The sequence below is a fragment of the Osmerus eperlanus genome, chromosome 14 (genome assembly GCF_963692335.1).
Source record: "Osmerus eperlanus chromosome 14, fOsmEpe2.1, whole genome shotgun sequence".
Taxonomy (NCBI): domain Eukaryota; kingdom Metazoa; phylum Chordata; class Actinopteri; order Osmeriformes; family Osmeridae; genus Osmerus; species Osmerus eperlanus.
This window is the reverse complement of record NC_085031.1, coordinates 15,625,379-15,647,190: the sequence shown is the minus strand read 5'-3', so window position 1 is coordinate 15,647,190 and position 21,812 is coordinate 15,625,379. Positions and strand designations below refer to the sequence as shown.

Sequence of the window (21,812 nt, the reverse complement as noted above, 5' to 3'; positions counted from 1 at the left end):
CGACAGGTTGCCAGGAGATCAAGCCTCCAATCACGGCCTCTTTCCTTGCTGACTTCCAGCTCTGGATCAATCAGGCTCCTGTGAGCTTGGGGGGAATGATCCGTCATCCTCAATAAGTTCTCCTCTGGCTCAGCGCTGGAACAAGGCCAGGGAGATGATTGGTGTTGTCTGCAAGCTACATAGCCTTCCCATGAGTAATAGCAAGAGTCCTAACATGTTATACTACCTGTCCTACCTGGGTTCACCACGGTTGGGCACATCAAGGATAAGGTCAGCGTTAGGGTTGAGGTTAAGAGTTAAGGTTATGGTTAGCTCTCTAGTTTCGCACTACGGTAGGTAAATCTGATATGGTAGGACAAATTGTAAACAAAAAAATACCATAGTTTTCCTGGAGTTTTTCCTCGTCTTTGTGAGGGTTTAGGTTGGTTACAGGTGCCAATCTCTGGGCACATGTGAAGCACTATGTGACATTGCTTGTAAAAACATCTCTTCAAATAAAGTTGTATTTGGACAGATTTGATCATCTTCCATGATATAACTGCAGAAGCCACTGAATAGAGGGCATGGATGAGGCCAACCTCCCCCCCAGTCCAGCCCCCCTTCCCAGGCCAGGCATTGCCACTGGCAAGCCAACGCTGACTGTTATTGTAAGCTGCTACGGGATGCTGGCTAAATATTTAGTCTGGATGAAGAAGCGGTTATAAATTCCGAGTGCTTTTACCCAATCTCTCCTAGCCTGCTGTTACAAGCTGGGGCTGGGGGAGGAGGCCGGGGCGGGGGGATGGAGAGCTGGCAGAGACCTGAGGGGGGGATAAGGGGGCCTGTTGGGGGCTATGCTGGGGATAGCAGGACAGTTATCCACCAGCATCACTCATGTCAAAGATGCTCTGCAACTCGGAGGAACAACAAAAGAAATCCCCCACCCCCTGAAATAAAAAATCTCTCTTGACATAAACACCACCGGTCCGGATGGCGGGTCACAAAACATGAAACCATAGATACCGTAGCTGCAGCTCTGCAGCCCATTTGTCCACTTAATGGCTGAAGCAGAGGGCCGAGCAGAGGTGAAAACGGGAGAGAGAGCGAGGGCTGTAGCCCTCCAGCTGGTCTCTTTATGAACGCTGGGAAAGCGAGTGAGCGGTGAGACGTAATAAAAGTTGAGGACGTAGTCATAATCAGGAGGAAGTCAACCTGATGTACCGACAATCTGACACCTCCTCAATCTCTACTGATGGTTTCAGTTTCTCCAGCCTCTCTCCCACTCTTGTTCAGTCTCTCTCTCTCTCTGCTTCTCTGTCTCTCCCTCTCTCACGCTCTCTCCCCCCCCCCCCCTCAGAGAAGGTGAGGTTGCCTGTGACAGCTGTGAAAGAGCCTGTGAGCGCTACCCTGCCAAACCCACTCTGTCTCGCTCTCTAGGTCCCTCCACAGGAAGTCCCGACGTGTCATTTCCCCCCTCCGCCACGACACTGAACCGAGACGTGTCAGCGAATAAAGCCCTCAGGCAGAGAGGATCATGGGTAGCCAGGCAGGCTAGAAAGGCCAGGAGCCAGATTTGGATTTGCGAGATCATGACCACACGATCTTTCCCAGCTCCAACTTATACGTTTGCGCCCGAAACACAGTGGTTTGGACCAACCTGAACCGTATCAGGAACTAGCGGCAGCTACAGGTGGTTGATGTTAGCCTGTGACAGACAGACGATCCATCCAATCACCCGCAAAGTATTGTTTGAAAGGGCCTGCCCTTTTCCAAAGGACGACTTCCCAGATGGTGATGTGTAACAACCTATGTGGCGAGTCAGGTTAGAGGAACGCAGAACGGGAGCCAAAACACACAATGCCCCCGTCCCGTACCGGAGAGATGGAATGCGCTCTTTTGATTATTTAATAGGATAATTAGCATAATTGACGAGCGTTGGAAAAGTACAGAGTGGAACGCATCAGGCCTCCCAGAAAGTTCCAGTTCGCCCGCGCTCCATCACACCACCTCACCCTCACACGACGCCACCCGCCCACGCTCCATCACACCACCTCACCCTCACACGACGCCACCCGCCCACGCTCCATCACACCACCTCACACGACACCACCCGCCCGCGCTCCATCACACCACCTCACCCTCACACGACACCACCCACTGACCCTTGCTCCATCACACCACCTCACCCTCACACGACACCACCCGCCCACGCTCCATCACACCACCTCACCCTCACACGACACCACCCGCCCACGCTCCATCACACCACCTCACCCTCACACGACACCACCCGCCCGCGCTCAATCACACCACCTCACCCTCACACGACGCCACCCGCCCACGCTCCATCCCACCACCTCACCCTCACACGACACCACCCGCCCGCGCTCAATCACACCACCTCACCCTCACACGACACCACCCGCGCACGCTCCATCCCACCACCTCACACGACGCCACCCGCCCACGCTCCATCACACCACCTCACCCTCACACGACGCCACCCGCTGACCCAGCTACATGACCCACCACCAGGGGCTGTTTTCACCGCTGAGTCATGGTTGATATGAAGTCCAGGTAGTGTAGAGACCACTCTGTTACACCAGGGGCTTCTTGCTGAGTCATGGCCTCCCTGGTCAGACATCATGGAAACTCGGCCACCAGAAAACTCTGTCCTAGAGACCAGATTCAACCAGATTCACCCGTGTCGCTAATTAAGTTCCACTATCTGGCATAGCTCGGTGGTTAGAGCATTTGAATTCGGATCTAAAGGTTGCAGGTTTGAAACCCCCCTTCTGTATGACCCTTTATATGGACAAAAGAGTCTGCAGCCGTGTTCCCATGCTAGAGGACCCTAGACTCAAGAGTGAGGCCAGTCCTGCTTTGTGGTTACATTTCACTCGTTCCGCTCAGTCAACCTAGTCAGATAGACTACACATTCTTCTCCACAGACACTAGACAGACAGGATGGTTCGAGCTGAGGCTGTTAACCAAATACAGATGCCACTTTCCCACCTAGGGCTTTATTTACCGCCAGGACCTGCTCAGTGTTGGTGACCTTTTGATCTCTGACCCTTGCCCAGAGACAGAATGATCCCCTGCTGATCCCACATCCCTGGGCCGTGCAGACAGAGCAGCCTGCTTTTACTGCCCAGAAAACACAGGCTTCCTACTTTCCTTCTCACTGTGTGTGTGTGTGCACAATTATTTGCGCGTGCTTGTGTGCAACTGCCTGTGTGTGTGTGTGTGTGTGTGTGTGTGTGTGTGTTTGCCAGTGTGTATGCGTTTACCAAGTGTGTATGTGAATGTACGCGTGCATGCAAGGGTGTGTGTGTGTGTGTTTGCCAGTGTGTATGCGTTTACCAAGTGTGTATGTGAATGTACGCGTGCATGCAAGGGTGTGTGTGTGTGAGTTTGTGTGTGTGTGTGTGTGTATATAAGTGTGCATGCCGGAGCGTGTGCGCGCGGCGGCATTCTGCACGCGTGCGAGACACAGGACGGCCACTCACGCTGAGGTTCCTGTCCCAGATCTGGATGGTTCCGTCCTGGCAGCCGGCGGCCGCCAGCCTGCCGTCCCGACTGTAGCTGCAGCAGGTAGGGATCACCCTCTTTCCCTGCAGGGAGCGAGGCTTGAACACCGCCTTGTGCTTCTTGTCCGAGTTCACGTCCCACGTCCGCACGGTTCTATGGGGGGGGGGGGGGGAAGAGAGAGAGGGTGAGTGAGAGAGAGGGAGAGGAGACAGTGAGAGAGGGTGAGAGAAAGAGGGAGAGAGATAAAGAAAGTGAGAGAAAGTGAGAGGAAGAGATCGGAGGAGAGAGAGTTAGAAACATTGAAACACACAAGTCTGGTTTACACATTACACAGCAATATCCCCATGACATGTCCCTGTGACTGAGCCCTTGAGAACTCCAGGCACCTATAGATGTTGTCATTCACTCTAGAAATGTCTCTTAGCACTACCTCACCAGAGCTTCTACTGGCTTGTGTGATACGTCACACAGTGGGTAGTTAGTGTGACTCAATCTGATGAGGAGAGTGCGAGGACAGGAAGGAACAGGAAAGAGAGAGGGTAGAGGAAAGAGAAGAAACAGAGTGAGAGGAAAGAGGAAAAGAGACAGAAAAGAGAGAGGATGGAGGTGAGACAGAAAGAGAGAGAAGAGATGGAAGAGAGAGAGGGGGGCGAGAGAGGGCAGAGCAGATGAGGCTGACAGGCATGTCTGAAGCCTGCATGAAATCCTGATTCTCCCGCCTGCATCTGCTCCACACATTACACCTCCCTCACACAGGACTGGAGAGGGCTGAATACACGGGGGGAGAGAGAGACAAACAGCTCGAAGGGAGGTAGAGAGACAGAGACAGAGAGAGGAAGAGAGAGAGCGATGGTTAGCCTGAGAGTTTATACAGCGAGCTACAGACATTCCCTGACACAGATGTGTTGACACACAAACATGGCGGCAGCTGACTGCATGTTGTTGAGTGGAAGTACGAGCATCCACTGGGCCAAGGAACTCCAAATTAGAGCCAGCTATTAATAAGTGTTAATAAGAGTTTTTTTTTTTTTTTTACAGTATTATGAATAGTAAACTGGGTAGTATCTTTTCCGAGGGGCCTGGAAAAGATTAAACACACTGCAACACTCCATCCAAATCTATAAACACGCTATATTTAGAACATCTGTGTCAGGAAATGTTTCTCTCTCTGACTACAGTAATACTCCTTAGAGTGAGCGGCAGTCATGTGACTAAGACGTCATGGAAGGAGGCGACCTTTGACCTGACGACGCATGTCACTAGGGAGTCACTTGAAAGGTCAGCCACACGCTCAACACTGTATCCTGGCTCCCTCCTCGACTCACTTGACCCCGACACTCACCTGCCGGAGCGAAGAGGCCGTGACGAGGTAGAGGAGAGAGGCACCGGAGGAGAGAGCAAACCAGACAATGGAGAGGTGAAAGACAGATGGGGGGGAATGGAGAGAGAGAGAGAGGGGGAGGGACAGACAGAGATAGGGGGAGGGACAGAGAGTGAGAGAGAGAGAGAGAGAGAGAGAGAGAGAGAGAGAGAGAGAGAGAGAGAGAGAGAGAGGGAGGGAGGGAGGGACAGACAGAGAGAGGGGGAGGGACAGAGAGTGAGAGAGAGAGACAGAGAGAGAGGGACAGAGAGAGAGAGACAGAGAGAGGGACAGAGACAGAGAGAGAGGGACAGAGAGAGAGAGAGAGAGAGAGAGAGAGAGAGAGAGTGTACGTAGGGGCCAGCACTGTCAGATCAGCTCAGACACGCCTTGTTGAGGACAGACACAGGCGCCTGGTGCCATGTGTCAGGTCACGACTGCTCACCATGGCCATCCTGTGACCTCTCTCTCTTCTTCTTTCCGTCTCTCCTCTCTCTCTCTCTCTCTCTCTCTCTCTCTCTCCTTCCGTCTCTCTCTCCCTCTCTCTCGCCTTCCTTCCGTCTCTCTCTCTCCTTCTCTCCCTCTCTCTCCTCTCCCTCTCTTCTTCCTTCCGTCTCTCTCTCTCTCTCCTTCTCTTTCTCCTGCTTTCCACGCTCCCTCTGAATGTCTCAATAGAGCTTTCAAAGTTTATTTCTCTCTTTCCCTCCCCCCTCGTTTCCCTATCTTCCTCTCCATCTCTCTCGCCCCCTTTATCTTCCCCTCCCTCCCTCTCTTCCCCTCTCACGTCTTCCTCTACCTCTCTTCCATTCCCCCCTCTCTCTCTCTCTCTGCCTGTCTCTTCTCTCTTCACCTCCCGCTTTCTCTCACTTCCTCTACCTCTCTTCCAATCCCCCCCCTCTCTCTATGCCTGCCTCTTCTCTCTTCACCTCCAGCTTTCTCTCACTTCCTCTCCCTCTCTTTTCATCTCCCCCTCCCTCTTTCTTGCCCCCCCCACACTCTCTCTCGCTTCACCTCACGTCCTCTTTCTCGCCCTTTCCTTGTCTCTCTTTCAAACACACACACGCGCACGTACACACACGCACGACTGAGCGTGTCCAAGTGTCTTTGACCTACGACCTCCCACTAAAACGGTGACCTCAGGGGTCACGGGTCACCTGGGGAGTGTAAACAATAAGACAAGACAGCTACTAACAGCCAGACACAGATTCCTACGTGGACACACACATGCACGGACACACACACACTCTGTTTCTCTCACACACACACACAGCACCACTATTAACAACCAGGCACAGATTCCTACATGGATATCTCCACACTTGCCTGCCCTGACGACACACAGACACATTCAGTCAGAGAGAACTGTGTTTGGATAAGGATGACATTCTGACACAGGTGTCAGTGTGAGACATCTGTATTGGCAGGGCCGTGATAAACTCAGTCTCCAGAGAGCTGAGGGTGCTCCAGCCAAAACATTCCCCTCAGGAAGCCTGTTGAATGGGTACACTTTACTGATGTCTGTTGAGTCAGGTGGCTGAGCGGTGAGGGAAGCGGGCTAGTAATCTGAAGGTTGCCAGTTCGATTCCCTGGCCGTGCCAAAATGACGTTGTGTCCTTGGGCAAGGCACTTCACCCTACTTGCCTCGGGGGGAATGTCCCTGTACTTACTGTAAGTCGCTCTGGATAAGAGCGTCTGCTAAATGACTAAGTGTAAATGTAATGTAATGTCTGTTTGAAAAAGCGTGCATGTGTAAAGGTGTGTGTTTAAACGTGTGTGTGAGTAAACGTGCATGTATGCCTTTATCAAATCGTGTGTGTGTGTGTAGTTGGAAATGTCTGTAAGTATTTAAATGTGTGTGTTCAAACCTGTGTCTGGTTTGAGTGTGGGCGTGTTTTAAAAATGTATGTGTGTACTGTGTGTGTGTGTACATAAGCGTGTGTGTCCACACGCGTGTGACATGCGTGGGGGAACTGACTGATAGCTCCACCTGCTCGCCCTGGCAGACATCTCTGTCATGTTTACAGCACAGCGCAGCCGTCTGTCACAGTAAACACAACATGACCTTTACACTGGCACACAACGGCAGGAATCCTATTCAGCTCAGGGACTCTTTCCAAAACACTGCTGCTTGCTGCAGGGCCGGTTGACAGGGCCTGGAGGACGGGAGGATGGAGGGATGGGGAGATTGGAAGGCTGGAGGGCAGAAGAGATGGAGGATATCTGGGCTGGAGAGCTGGCGCAGGCCTGCTGTCACCACTCACCTGGGCTCCACATGGACCTTCACTCCCTGCCCTGGGAAAGGTTTGGGCAAGGCACTTTGCTAAATGACAAGAGCGTTTGCTAAATGACTAAATGTAAATGTAACCTTTACATTTAGTCATTTAGCAAACGCTCTTATCCAGAGCGATTAAGTACAGGGACATTCACCCGAGGCAAGTAGGGTGAAGTGCCTTGCCCAAGGACACGTCATTTGGCAGAGCCGGGGATCGAACCTAATCCCTAACCGCTCAGCCACCTGACTCCCTTAACCCTCCGGGTTAACCGGAGGAGAAGAGGAACGGATAGAACAAGGCTGCTATTCAACCCAGACTTCCCAACGACCACTACTCTGTAAACAACCAGAGAGGAACGTGTTTCTTTCTGGAGGTTCCTCCCCAAAAACCCTTTTCAAGCTCCATGTTGAGATGTTTTGAATCTGTTCCATGAATGACAACCCAGGCAGCTCCGGCTCAGAGCCATTTAACGAGGTGACAACACATTCATGCAGTGCTAAAGGGAAGCAGAACCAAAACATCACACAGGGCACACAAAAGCCCCCCCTCCCTTCTCCCCCGCCTCCCTTCTCCCCCGCCTCCCGTCCCCCCCGCCTCCCTTCCCCCCCGCCTCCCTTCCCCCCCGCCTCCCTTCTCCCCCGCCTCCCTTTTCCCCCCTTCCCCCCCGCCTCCCTTTTCCCCCCTTCTCCCCTGCCTCCCTTCTCCCCCTTTCCCATCTTACTCCCCCCAAGCCGACATTGTGCTCCCCTCAATCAACGCTCGCGTGTTTCCTGTACAAGCTTCTTAAGACACGGCGAGAGGAGGGGTGCGAGAGAGAGAGCCTGATAAAAGACGACAGCCATACAGCCTCGTTCATGCGTGGAGCGCTTCACGCGGAGAACGCAGCCATTCACACAACCACTCAGATGCTATCTGTTGGGCTTCAGGTCTCCAGGGCCTGTCTGGGAGTGGCTCCGCAGATGGGGAGGGGGGATAAGGAGGATAGGAAGAAAGGAGAGGATAATTAAAAGCTCAGTTTGGGGCCCAGGGTGAGGCTAGGTTAGGGCTGTGGCATGGAGGCCGTGGCATGGAGGCCGTGGCATGGAGGCCGTGGCATGGAGGCTGTGGCATGGAGGCCAGGCATGGAGGCTGTGGCATGGAGGCCAGGCATGGAGGCTGTGGCATGGAGGCCAGGCATGGAGGCTGTGGCATGGAGGCCAGGCATGGAGGCTGTGGCATGGAGGCTGTGGCATGGAGGCTGTGGCATGGAGGCTGTGGCATGGAGGCTGTGGCATGGAGGCTGTGGCATGGAGGCTGTGGCATGGAGGCCGTGGCATGGAGGCCGTGGCATGGAGGCTGTGGCATGGAGGCCGTGGCATGGAGGCCGTGGCATGGAGGCCGTGGCATGGAGGCCGTGGCATGGAGGCCAGGCATGGAGGCCGTGGCATGGAGGCCGTGGCATGGAGGCCGTGGCATGGAGGCCGTGGCATGGAGGCCAGGCATGGAGGCTGTGGCATGGAGGCTGTGGCATGGAGGCTGTGGCATGGAGGCTGTGGCATGGAGGCTGTGGCATGGAGGCCGTGGCATGGAGGCTGTGGCATGGAGGCTGTGGCATGGAGGCCGTGGCATGGAGGCCGTGGCATGGAGGCCGTGGCATGGAGGCCGTGGCATGGAGGCCGTGGCATGGAGGCCAGGCATGGAGGCCAGGCATGGAGGCCGTGGCATGGAGGCCGTGGCATGGAGGCCGTGGCATGGAGGCCGTGGCATGGAGGCCAGGCATGGAGGCCGTGGCATGGAGGCCAGGCATGGAGGCCAGGCATGGAGGCCAGGCATGGAGGCCAGGCATGGAGGCCTTGACGTGGGCCATGGAGGGAAGTTTGGGGGAGGGGGGTAGAGACAGGAGATGTTCTTCTTTGGGGAGCAGGGCCCAGAGGAGGAAAGGAGAAAGTAAGAGGATGGGCTGGTGGGTAGGGGGTCAATCTCCCCCCCCACCACCACCCAAAAAGACGTTTCTGTCAGAGTGGGGACCCAGGTAAGACCCTAACCTGATAACGCTGATCCAGCACCAAGCCCACAATCCTCACTAGGGCTCAGAGTCTCCTTCAGTTTACATAAGGGCTTAACCTGCTGGTATCCTTAGCAGGATACAAAGGCTTATCGATATGACCAGCTTGTGTTTGTGATCTGCTTAATCCCAATGCCAGCCCAGGGAAGGTGGGGCCTGTTAACTGCACCGCACTCCAGTCCTACTGCAGTCAGAGGGACAGCATGACAGCCCACGTTGAACATGAGAGATGGATAGAAGATAGAGAGAAAGAGATGGAGAAACAGATGAATAGACAGGTGGATAGAGAGATGGATGGATAAGGGATAGAAAGAGAGTTGGATAGTTATGGATTGAGTTATAGATGGATTGAGTTATAGATGGATAGAGTGGGATGGACAGAGATAGGAGTCAGGTGGCTGAGCGGTTAGGGAATCAGAAGGTTGCTGGTTCGATTCCCCGGCCGTGAAAAATGACGTTGTGTCCTTGGGCAAGGCACTTCACCCTACTTGCCTCAGGGGGAATGTCCCTGTACTTACTGTAAGTCACTCTGAATAAGAGCGCCTGCTAAATGACTAAATGTACATAGATAGACAGATAGGTGGAGGAGAGACGGATAGATTATTTATCCGCCAGGGCATATAGCCAGAAACAGGAGGCCATGCATGACAGGGTTGGAGAAGGACGTGGTCCCTCTGTCCGCCCTCCATCCATCCATCCAAGGTTCCCCCCGTTTCTACGGGAACGGAATGTGCGCTCTCCGGACACGGAACGCTTCCTGTGTAAGGCCGGGGCCCCCGCCTGACGCTCGCTGGATGAACCCGGCGTGTCGAACGGCCCCGCCATTCCGGCATGTTCTCTCCCGGGCCGGGCGTCCTCGTCACCCCTCCTCGTATCGGCGTCTGAATCGCACTTAACCAGAACCGAGCTCAGCCCCTCCCAAGAGGCCATCCCCGGGGCTTAATGCAGCGGGCTGGAGGTGGGGGGGGGGCGTTGGGTTCGAGGGAGAGGTACGCCTGACAGGTGCGGTATGCCGAAAATGAGCCGAGCTTTAGGGATGAGTAAAAGGACTGCCAGGGCGTGGGGTCGGATTACAGCAGAAGAAGAGAAGACAGAGAACTTCCTGTGTGGGAGCCCGTATCCTCACCAGGGCCGGGGGGGGGGGGGGGGGGCTAGGAGGACGTGTGGAGGCGGGTTAGGGTTATGAGGATGGCGGCGGTGCACGCTGGAATGACAAGACTGCCATCGGTCTTGCGGTGTGACAATGTCTAACCTCACCAGGGCGGGTGTGTGTGTGTGTGTGTGTGTGTGTATGTGTGTGAGGGGCGGACTCAGCAAGAGTCTCTCCTCAAGGTCCACATCCCAGCCTCCCTATTGGTTGGGCAGGCCTCACCAGCATGGAGGGAATCCCTGGCATTCCACACCCCAGAAAAACATTCCTCGCACTGCTCAGGCCAATGTGTGTGTGTGTGTGTGTGCGTGCGTCAGGAGAACCCATCGCTCCTCGTCCAAAAATCCCCCGTTTTAAGAGTCCACAGTTGTAATTTGGTCAGGAGAATTCCTCTTTCTGAGGCTGTCAAACAGGTGTCCTTTTCACCAGAGGGTTCCATGACGCGAGTCTACACTCAGTGGGAATCTGAACTCGGAGGAAAAAGGAGTGATGCTGTTTGCCGTTCACAAAAACTCTCACACGCCCGGAGAAGGGAAACGTTGACAGCTCGGCTGCCGCTGTCCAAGCGGGAAAGCTCGTTACCAAATTGAACATGTCAAGAGCGATAAAAAATAACCTGAAAATATGACTCTGCACATCGGCATCAGAGTCCAAGACTGTATCTTCTGGGACGGAAACATCTAGAAAACATCCATCTGGGAAACCTGATATCCTCACCAAACTCGTCAGAGAGAAACTCTACTGATTCATTACACTGACATTTTTTCATTTATTTCAGACGCTCCTAACTTCAATCCAAAACGACGCAGAAATAGACGGGAGGTTACGACAGAGGTTGAGAAGTGCCTGACTATCACTTCCAAAACAACAGATTTCGGTGTGAATAGCATTCCTGAGTTTAGAGGCAGCAGCCTGCTGGATGTTCACAGGGAGAGAGAGGGTCAGGCAGGCTGGTTTCACTGCCCGTTGATGAGAGGGGGAATGAAAAGAGACCTGGGTGGTCAAACCTCCCTCTGTGCACGTGTGTGTGTGTGTGTGAGAGGAGGTAGACAACAGTGCCTTCCAGGCCAGCAGGGGTACACTGTTGGCTCACTGCTGGTCTATGGTCAAAGTCACACACACACACAGACACACACACACCACTCCCCACTGGGCCAGCCGATAGAGCAGGTGAGGAGGAGAGAAAGTGAAGAGGGAAAGGGAGGGAAAAGAGTGTGTGTGAGTGTGTGTGTGTGTGTGTGTGTGTGAGTCAGGGAGAAAGAGGAGAAGAGAGAGGAGAGGCGGAGAGAACAAAAGGGAGAGGGAGTGAGAAAAATAAAGTGAGGGAAAGAGCGGGAGAACGAGTGATACAGAAAGAGACAGAAAGGACTTCTTTCAGAATCCCTGGAGCTCTGGTAAACAGTGCAGTTAGAAGCAGAAGCTCTCCTCTCTCTCCCCCCTCCTCTCTCTCTCCCCCCTCCCCTCTCTCTCCCCCCTCCTCTCTCCCTCCCTCCTCTCCCTCTCTCCCCCCTCCTCTCCTTCTCTCCCTCCCTGGTGACCAGGGTGCTGACAGGCTGTGTTTTCTCTGGAGTCTCCCCCTACATCCACAGCTGCTTTGACTCGGAGCGTTACCCTGGGGTCTACTCTACTGTACTCTCCACTCTACTCTACTCTACCAGGCTCTATTCTGTGGACCTCTATTCTCTACTCAACTCTTTACACTACTCTGCTGTAGTCTGAAGTAGTCTACTCTTCATTCTACTGTACTCTGCGCTGTCCTCTTTACTGTCCTCTGCTGGACTTTACTCTCTTCTACTCTGCTGTGCACTCCTCTCCTCTGACGTGGTCTCCTCTGCTGTACTGAGCTGGGGAGGGGGGGGGGGCATGGTCTGGGGAGAGGGGGGGAATGGTCTGGGATTAGTGGGCTGCTTGATGTCCTGTTCCAACCATTTAGGGTAGTCCCCTCAGAGCGGGCTGCTGGAGGGACTGGATCCCCGTAATCTCACTGCAGGGATCACAGCCGGAGGGGGGCAGAGGGGGCTGGGAGGGACCCAGGCCCATCTCACTTTGATCAAACTCACTGACCCCTCAGTCAAGGTCAGCTACACGGGATAGTGACGCAAAGACACTGCACATATACTGTACACACACACACAGCACATACACACAGCACACGTGTGTGTGACTCACCCGTCGTTGGAGCAGGTCATGAACTCTTCCTTGATCTTGGGGTGCCAGCAGCCACTGTTCAGCATGGCCGTGTGACCCTGGAGGACCACACACACAAACAACACCAGCTCAAACCTGCACCTGTTACCACAGAAGAGGCTGACAACTCTACATGTAACAACAGGAGACTCAAACCTCTTCTTCTTCTGTGGTTAGAGGCTGAAACCTCCACCTGTAACCACAGAGGACGATGGGTTGATTAACGAGAGACCAGAGGAAGGATTACTCCCTCCTGCAAGGTGCTGCTCCACACACACACATCTGCCAGTACAGCCAGGACTGCGAGAGAGGCTCTCACACACTGCAGCTGGCCCAGGGGACTCTGTGTGTGTGTGTGTGTGTGTGTGTGTGTGTGTGTGTGTGCGTGTGAGCGTGTGTGTGTGTGTGTGTGTGTGCGTGTGAGCGTGTGTGTGTGTGTGTGTGAGCGTGTGTGTGTGTGTGTGTGCCCCTCCGAGGCCAGCCTGCTGCTTCCTGTCACACACTCTTGGCAGAGTGCTGTTACCATGACTGCGGGCAGTGCCTGGACAGTAACACACACTTCCTCCTCATCTGCAGGTCGGCTGTAAATGTTTACGACACATGACGCTCACTCCCCCCCCCCCCCCCCCCCCCACACACACACACACACTGTAGCGAGGCGACATGCTAAATGACTCGATCGCTTCCATGTTCTGGAAAAGGGCATCAAAAACAAACAGGCCCTGTTCGCAGTGATAGTGCTTTAATTGGAGGGAGGTAACTTCCATTGTTATGCACATCTGAACTGCTATACACACTCCCCCCCCCCCCTAACAGAGCAGAGACAGCAAATTGCCCAATGGCTAAAGAGAAACAGGCTTCAACACACTAACAGTAAACACCACATCAAAGGCACTTAATCACTACCAGCTCCGGCAGGGAAATCAAGATCTCTGGACTACGAGGAGAGCCCCTGAGTGTGTGCTGCAGAGAGAGAGTGTGTGTCTGTTAGAGTATTGGAGAGAGAGGATGTGTGTGTGTGTATTGGAGAGAGAGGATGTGTGTGTGTGTATTGGAGAGAGAGGATGTGTGTGTGTGTATTGGAGAGAAAGAGTGTGTGTGTGTGTGTGTGTGTGTACACACGTAGTGACAGATGAGTGTACATGGGTGATTAAGTAAGAAAGAGGAGAGCGGGAGAGATGGTGCATGCCTGATCTCTTGTGAAGGAAAGAAGGAGAGAGTGAGGATGAGAGGGAGAGAGGTGGAGAGAAAGAGAAGAAGGAAGAAAGAGAGGATGAGAGTGGAGAGAGAAAAGGAGAGGGGTGAAAGAGAGAGCGAGAGAGAGCGAGAGAGAGCGAGAGAGGGGGGGGAGAGAGGAAGTAGTGAGCAGTATTTAGACACAGAACATCAGGCAGGTCACCTTCAGTCATCCAGACTCTGGATCTAATCACTGCCTGGACTCGGCAAGACTCCATGGGAACGGATTAAACACAGTCAACACTCCTCTTACAGCCCACACACACACACGGATACATACACACACACACGGATACATACATCTACCTTGGTGTACTGTGCCCCTTTACACACACACACAGAATGGCTGGGATCATAAAAAGTAGTAGTGGGGTAAAAAATCGATTCACATTTGAATCGTGATTCAGTCTTCTAGGGATTCAAATCGATTCACAAATCGCAACAAATTTTTAATCATGAGGTACTAAAAGATTCACACCCCTAATAAAAAGGTATGGCTAACTTGCTTTACTGCTCCCCCTTTACACACACACATACACACCTTGGTGTTGGCCATGTCCACGATATACTGGTCCCCTTTCACACACTCCATGACGTTAAATCCGTCTCGGTCCAACACCTTGGCCTGGGCGTTTCCTGACACCACCAGGATGACGTCGCCGGTGTTGCTGTACTGCAGAGACTTGATCTGGTGGCTGAGAGGAGGATGAGAAGAGCATGAGGTTAGCTTTAGGGTTAGCGTAGCTTTTAATCATAGGCGGAAATCCCGGGGGGGCACGACCCCCCCCATCCTGGGAACAATATGATTTGTCCCCCCCAATAAATCACTGTAAACATAAGGAAATTTAAATAATATGAATAATATACATTTACATTTTAGTCATTTAGCAGACGCTCTTAACGCGCATTTAACTTATTACAATGTAGGCTATGTGTTACAGCAGTAATTTTGGTGTCCCCCTCAATAATTGCCCTTGAGAAAATGTCATACAATTGTCCCCCCCAAAATTGATAGCAGATTTTCGCCACTGCTTATAATGCCTGGCTGGCTCTGGATGGGGTAAGAGATGTGAATGAGGCTAGCATCAGCGTTAGCATTGCATGCCTGGCAGAGGGGGGAAAGAGGATTGGGATAAGAGAGGTGTATGAGGTTAGCGTAGCATGCCCAGGCTCTGAGGGGAGAGGCAGGTGAGGGGCGGACTGAGGATGCAGTATGAGGATGGCGTGTGTGAAAGACGTGGCTAGCCCTAGGCTAGCAGCGCAGCGCAGCTGTGGCTAACTAGCATCAACTTCAGACAAAACTCCCAACCATTAAGTCAAAAATACGGGAGCACACTTTCAAGTTCAATTTCCCCAGAAATAGAACCCTCTCTAGTAATCATTTCAGATCCTCCTCTTTGTTCAAAAGGAACAAGCTCTTTTACACATGTATGTCTGCCTGTTAAAATGTCAATGTCACAGTGACCAAGTAATTTGTACAAAACAAGCCCAATCAGTTATAAAATAACATTTATCAATTTGCTATCTGTCTATAGTTGTCTTTTTTATACAGTACCGGTCAAAAGTTCCAAACTTTTGACCGGTACTGTACATTAGCAAATGTTTTTGTTTTGGACAAGTACATTCAGGTGTTGGACAAGTAAAAAATATGTCTAACTTGCCCGAAGGACAAGTGGCCCAAACAATTTATGTCAACCCCTGTAAGACATCTGCTAGTTTGCGTGAGCGACAGTGCGAGACCTCAGTGCCAGACGCATTGTTATGTAACTTTTAATCCTTGTGAAACGGACAAACACAAAACTAATGACAGGCTCTCTCTCTGTTACCATGGGAACGGCGACATTACACGGGGCGGAAAGCGTGTGTGAAACTGTCGGACACGCGTGTGTGATGCGAGGTCCGTTTGGTTCGGTATCACACAGGCAAGGTCTCTATCTGGTTTTGTGAACCGACTCTACAATACACTAGTGTAAAACGAGCTCAGCCATCGTCAGACAGCAGCTGGAAAACACACACGCGCGCACGCACACACACACACACCAGGTTTTACAATGACGACGAGAAGGCGTCACTGTTAGGGATTTCAATCTGAAATTGTTTTCCACTACTCTGGCCTGGTGTGCTTTTCAACAAAAACACTTTTCTCTACGCTTTGACAAACTAAACAAATGTTTGTTTAGTTTAACTAACGTCAACAATATTCTGTGCATCTGTGGAGGATAAAGCAAACTCTTTAATGTTAGACACACACATTCTCTCTCCTGCACATACAAGCACTCAAACAAAGTAAGTACAGATAGCAATCCAGGTCAATGAGACCCAGCATTACCACAGCAGGAGGGAAATGGGACAGCAGTGTTTCCGGAGCAACGCTCAGCCAACAGCAGCGGTAGAGCCGATGCCCCCGTCTCCAGGGGTTACGACGCACTCAGAGGCCCCGCTGAACCCAGACTCCTGATTGGCTCAGCTTTATGGAGGCCAGAGAAAAGTCTTTGCGATTGTGTTCATTTACAATAAAGTTGTATTAGTCGAATACAACTTGTATATGCGCCTGTACATAGAACTTGTATTATTCATATTAATAATATTGTATTCGTATACAATATTGTATTCTGTTATTGTATTTTACCCAGCAACCTCCAGGGGGATTTTAACCTGCAACCTATTAATCTGCAGGCAAATGCTCTAACCGCTGAGCTTTTCCTATCACCCTTCCTGCTCTGGAGAGAAGGGAGCAGGGTCTCACGCTGCAGCCCAAATAAGGTCCAGCGTGTCAGGGACCACGGAGGCTAATGGATAGCACCGCAATCAGGCTAAATGTGGCGTTCAGTTCTGCTAATAAAACAGAGGGAAAGCCCGGTCCAGCTCAGCTCATTGGTTCCTAAAACACCAGAGAGAACTCGTTCTCGGATGGGTTCTGTGGCTAATTAAACACGCATGGACACACGTGTGTGTGTGTGTATGCGTGTGTCTATGCGTGTGTGTGTGTGTCCATGCGTGTGTGTGTATGCGTGTGTGTATGTGTGTGTATGCGTGTGTGTGTGTATGTGTGTGTGTGTAAAACACATGTTTGTCCTCGTTAAATAAAAGGCAGCTAGTGTATGCAGGTGTGTGTGGTCAACAAGTGTGGTCTGATGTACGGATGTATAGTGTATGCATGTGTGTGTGTGGGCCAGTGTGTGTGTGTGGCCCATTATGTGTGTGTGTGTGTGTGTGTGTACACGTGTCTGTGAGTGTGTCAGTGTGTGTGTGGGCCAGTGTGTGGGTCAGTGTGTGTGTGTATGGTCCAGTGTGTGTGTGTGTGTCAGTGTGTGTGTCAGTGTGTGTGTCAGTGTGTGGGTCAGTGTGTGTGTGTCAGTGTGTGTGTGTGTGTGTGTCCGTGTGTGTGTCAGTGTGTGGGTCAGTGTGTGTGTGTATGGTCCAGTGTGTGTGTGTGTGTGTCAGTGTGTGTGTGTGTGTGTGTCAGTGTGTGTGTGTGTCAGTGTGTGTGTGTGTGTCAGTGTGTGTGTGTGTGTGTCAGTGTGTGTGTGTGTGTGTCAGTGTGTGTGTGTATGGTCCAGTGTGTGTGTGTGTGTGTGTGTGTCAGTGTGTGTGTGTGTGTGTGTGTCAGTGTGTGTGTGTGTGTGTCAGTGTGTGTGTGTGTGTGTGTCAGTGTGTGTGTGTGTGTGTGTCAGTGTGTGTGTGTATGGTCCAGTGTGTGTGTGTGTGTGTGTCAGTGTGTCAGTGTGTGTGTGTGTGTGTCAGTGTGTGTGTGTATGGTCCAGTGTGTGTGTGTGTGTGTGTGTCAGTGTGTCAGTGTGTGTGTGTATGGTCCAGTGTGTGTGTGTGTGTTCTCTGGCAGCTCTCACCACTCGCAGGGCTGCAGGGAGCGGAAGGCCTGCAGGGCAGCGTCCATGCCGGCGAAGTCCCAGAAACGCACGTCAAAGTCGTAGCCCCCGGTGACCAGACGCGCCCCTGAGGGGTCCAGCGCCAGGGCTGACACCTGAGAGGACAGGGGCTCGTCAGACAGCACGAGGATACACATCGTTTATGGATGATGGGAGGGGTGAGGACAGGGGATGAGAGGGGATGAGAGGGGGTGAGGAGAGGGGTGAGGAGAGGGGATGAAAGGGGTGAGGGGAGGGGATGAGAGGGGTGAGGAGAGGGGATGAGAGGGGTGAGGAGAGGGGATGAGAGGGGTGAGGACAGGGGGTGAGAGGGGGTGAGGGGAGGGGATGAGAGGGGTGAGGAGAGGGGATGAGAGGGGTGAGGAGAGGGGATGAGAGGGGTGAGGACAGGGGGTGAGAGGGGGTGAGGGGAGGGGATGAGAGGGGTTAGGAGAGGGGATGAGAGGGGCGAGGGGAGGGGATGAGAGGGGCGAGGGGAGGGGATGACAGGGGTGAGGAGAGGGGATGAGGAGAGGGGAGGGGATGAGAGATGTAAGAACTTACTACTTTGGTGCCATGCTGCAGAGAAATCTCATGGGTGTCTGGAATCTTTTTCACTGGATTCTAAGAGATAGAGAGGGAGAGAAAAAGATGACAGAGGGAGAGAGAGGGAGAAAGACAGACAGAAGAAATACAAAAAAAGGGAAAAAGAGAGAGACAAGAAATAGACTGTCACACATGCATGGTAGCACCCTGGCTCAGTCGTACATTATATATCAGCTTTCATGGCCTGAGTGACACAGCCGTACTAGAACCCGGTACACCTGCACCCAATAGGCAGGCAGAGATCAGCCCAGGGACGTGACATCAGCGGAGGCTCTGACATCCCACCTGCCCTGAGAACTCTGGGAGTCTGGCGAGCATCACCCATAACCAGCACACAGCAAGGAGACGTTTACTGCTCAGGGGGGAGGGAGGGAGAGGGGGAGGGAGGGAAAGCGATGGAGGGAGAGGAAGGGAGAGCGAGGGAGGGAGAGCGAGGGTGGGAGAGGGAGAGCAAGGGAGGGAGGGAGGGAGAAAGAAAGAGACGGAAAGCGGTGGAGGGAGAGGGAGAGGAAGGGAAAGAGAGGGATGTATGGGGAGAGAGAGGGAGATAGAGAGAGAAAATGCGAGGGAGGCCCAGTGACTAAGATGATAAAGCACAAGTTGTCAATGAGGATACCATCTGGTCCGCTGTCTATGGGTGGTGCACTACGGGAGGCCAGGAGGACTCAAAGCGATGCAAACAGGCTTTGAGACGAGGATGTAAGAAGCTTGGTGTGATAATGAAACCCTGAATCTGCTTAGAAACTCCAGCATGCTAATCCTCCAGTGAATAAAAGCTAAATACACAATGCACTGAATCAGCTCACAAGATAATTCTGCTGAAGCTGTGCTCGGGGTGCTCTGAGACTACATTGCCCTCTAGTGGTAAAGCGCCCTAAAACATTCAAAATCCTACTGAAGTGATACTATATATATTTTATAATATATATATTGTACCATGATTATAAGGAAGTCAATGTCAGAGCAGGTGCCAAAACGTAAAACAATGTTTAACAATCCGAAGAACGCTAAGAAAGTACTTGCGTTCTTGAGAAGAACGTTCTTGCCAAGCGTCTTGCGAGAACGGTCTTGCAAGACCGCGAGGACGGAGAACGATTTGAGATGTGTATGTTCTTGCAATGACTTCTGGGAAATCAGATGCGTTCTCGCTGACCAAGTCACCATCCGATGCATCCTCAATAAAAGGGGCGGATCAAGAACATTTCCGGGTATTTTTGGCGTTCTTGGTGACTTGTGTTCTTTGGATTGGAACCGTACTTGGGCAATGAAAGATGACGTCAAACGAGTTCGCAAGAACACAAGAACGGAGAAAAACGTGGACTGATAACTAGCCACTGTCAACTTACATCATCTTCGTCGTCCTGCATGTCATCATCATCATCATCATCATCGTCGTCATCGTTAGCTGTGCTGCCGGTGTACCCTGGGGGCAGGGGGGGCCCCACAAAGTCCCCGTCCTCCTCCTCAGCCGTGAGGCTGGGGGGCACCGGGGGGCCGATGAGACTCGAGTCTGAGTCACTGTCTCCACTGCTGCTCTCGCTCTCCTGCTTCCTGCTGGAGCAAGCTCAGTGGTTAGAGAAGCCCACTGCCCAGCCAGAGGTTCGCAGGTTCAAATCACACCCCTGTTCCGTACGTTGCTTACGATAAAAATGTCTGCTAGATGAATAGATAGTACAAGACATACGCCTATGAGTTATACAGCTATAAGTTACACATAAACTGTTGGAGAACACAGGCCCCTTGAGTCATACAGCTAATAGGTTCACCTCCCATTGGGGCCCTGGGTAGTCAGTCCCACTCCCCCCCCCCAACACACACTTCGACACCCCTGGTTGCTAGCCTCTGATTGGCAGGCGTACCTGGGGGCTTTAGCTGGGCCTTGGGGCTTGTCTCTCTTGGCCGAGCCTGAAGGCTTGGCAGACTGGGAGCCCTCGCCTGCATCCTCCTTCATCCTGTCCTCTGAGGATGACACAGCCGGGGTTAGAGACAACACACACACACACAACTCTCTCTCTCTCACACACAACTCTCTCACACACACATAAACACACCGATCTCTCTCTCACACACACGCACACAACTCTCTCACACACACACAAACACCTATCTCTCTCTCTCTCACACACACACACACACACACACACACACACACACACACACACACACCTCTTTCTCTAACACACGCACACCTTTCTTTCATACACACAGCCTTTTAACACTTTAAACAACTCACCTAACACATGCTGGCTCCTTTCTATGGCTGTTCTCCGGGTCTGCTCAAAGATGGCGTCCAAATCAAAGGTTCGGGCCTTCTTACCTGTTACACGGACAGATTATTAACATACCATAATGTACATATCACAAGACTGTAACTGACACACATGCAGAAAGAGAACTGCTTATCGGTTACAGCATTTGACCATCTATGAATAGGTCAGAGGTTAAGATCCTCCTACGTACGTCGCTTTGGATAACAGATCGACGGCTAAATGAATGCATTACAATACATGCAGCTGTTTAGGTTTATGTGTTTCCCCGCCTCACTGTTCATATTGGCATATGACAATATTCCACATCATACCAAAGCCAGAGAACCCCATGATGGAGGCCATGTCCGCATCTTCGTCAGACTCTGAAAAGCAGAAAATACAAACTTTTAGACTTAACACGTTAGGCATTTGTGTCAGTTTCATTCAGTCTAGTTTAGCTATTGCTAATGAACGCATCGAACGTGATGTGGCTACTCTACGTGGTGGCTAGCTAGCTAACTAATTATTTCACCACTGAGTGGTATCGCTGAGCAAACCTTTTACTAAATAAAACCTCTTCAGTTTACAAGTATGTGTAGATTACTAGCTGCTAGCTACTCAAGACACCATGCCAACAAACAAGTATGCTAGCTAACTAGCTAGCTACAGTCCACTTTCTGACTTGCATGAGAGAACGTCAGTTCTTGTGGAAAACAATGAATGAGGTTCATACATTTATCATGCACCACCGTGTGTACCACCAGTCCAAAAATAACATATACATAAATATAGTTAGGTAGATACCTTTTCCCACTTTGCTGGGATCCATGATGTTCCCCGCTCAGACAGAAAACAAAACGTCACGTGGGATAGTACGTTTTAGACGCCGGGACAATCGCCTTAAACATCCGGCTTTCCGGGGTAAGAAACACTGACAGTAAGTCGACGTTTCCCACAGTTACCCATTAGCAAATGGTGTATCCACTATGTCAAATGCTTAAACACTGACGAGTGATGATTAAAAATGTATTATCTTAATGCAGGATTTTTGTTTTTTTTACAACACGTGCGTTTGTTTACGTCTGTTCCAGAATGCTGAAACGGGAGGACAGTCTGTCTGGTAGGGTAACCACGTTTTGTAACCCGGTGACAGCCGGCTGCTGTGTGCCAGCAGTATGCGTGGGAATTGTCGCTGCAGTATATGAACCCACAATGATATAACGACTTTCCTCTTTCGCACAGGAAACAGTCACATTATTCTATTGAAGCAACATCTTTATCTAAACAATAAAACAGTACAAATAAACGTGAGACAAAAACACAATATAAAA

The 21,812-nt window shown here is 51.8% G+C and overlaps 1 protein-coding gene across 1 annotated transcript in view; it reads right to left on the bottom strand.

Annotated features, from left to right (window-relative positions):
* Positions 1-21,389, bottom strand: part of LOC134034135 (WD repeat-containing protein 70) — a 39,620-nt gene extending 18,231 nt beyond the window's left edge. Inside the window, exons 1-10 of the mRNA XM_062478500.1 lie at positions 21,286-21,389; positions 20,814-20,864; positions 20,466-20,549; positions 20,092-20,191; positions 19,579-19,783; positions 18,191-18,250; positions 17,609-17,742; positions 14,302-14,455; positions 12,507-12,583; positions 3,489-3,663 (exon numbers count right to left, since the gene is read on the bottom strand). Coding sequence (XP_062334484.1) covers positions 3,489-3,663; positions 12,507-12,583; positions 14,302-14,455; positions 17,609-17,742; positions 18,191-18,250; positions 19,579-19,783; positions 20,092-20,191; positions 20,466-20,549; positions 20,814-20,864; positions 21,286-21,310 — 1,065 coding nt within the window. The 5' untranslated portion in view covers positions 21,311-21,389. The remainder of the gene's footprint in view (positions 1-3,488; positions 3,664-12,506; positions 12,584-14,301; positions 14,456-17,608; positions 17,743-18,190; positions 18,251-19,578; positions 19,784-20,091; positions 20,192-20,465; positions 20,550-20,813; positions 20,865-21,285) is intronic.
* Between the last annotated feature and the right edge of the window lie 423 nt (positions 21,390-21,812).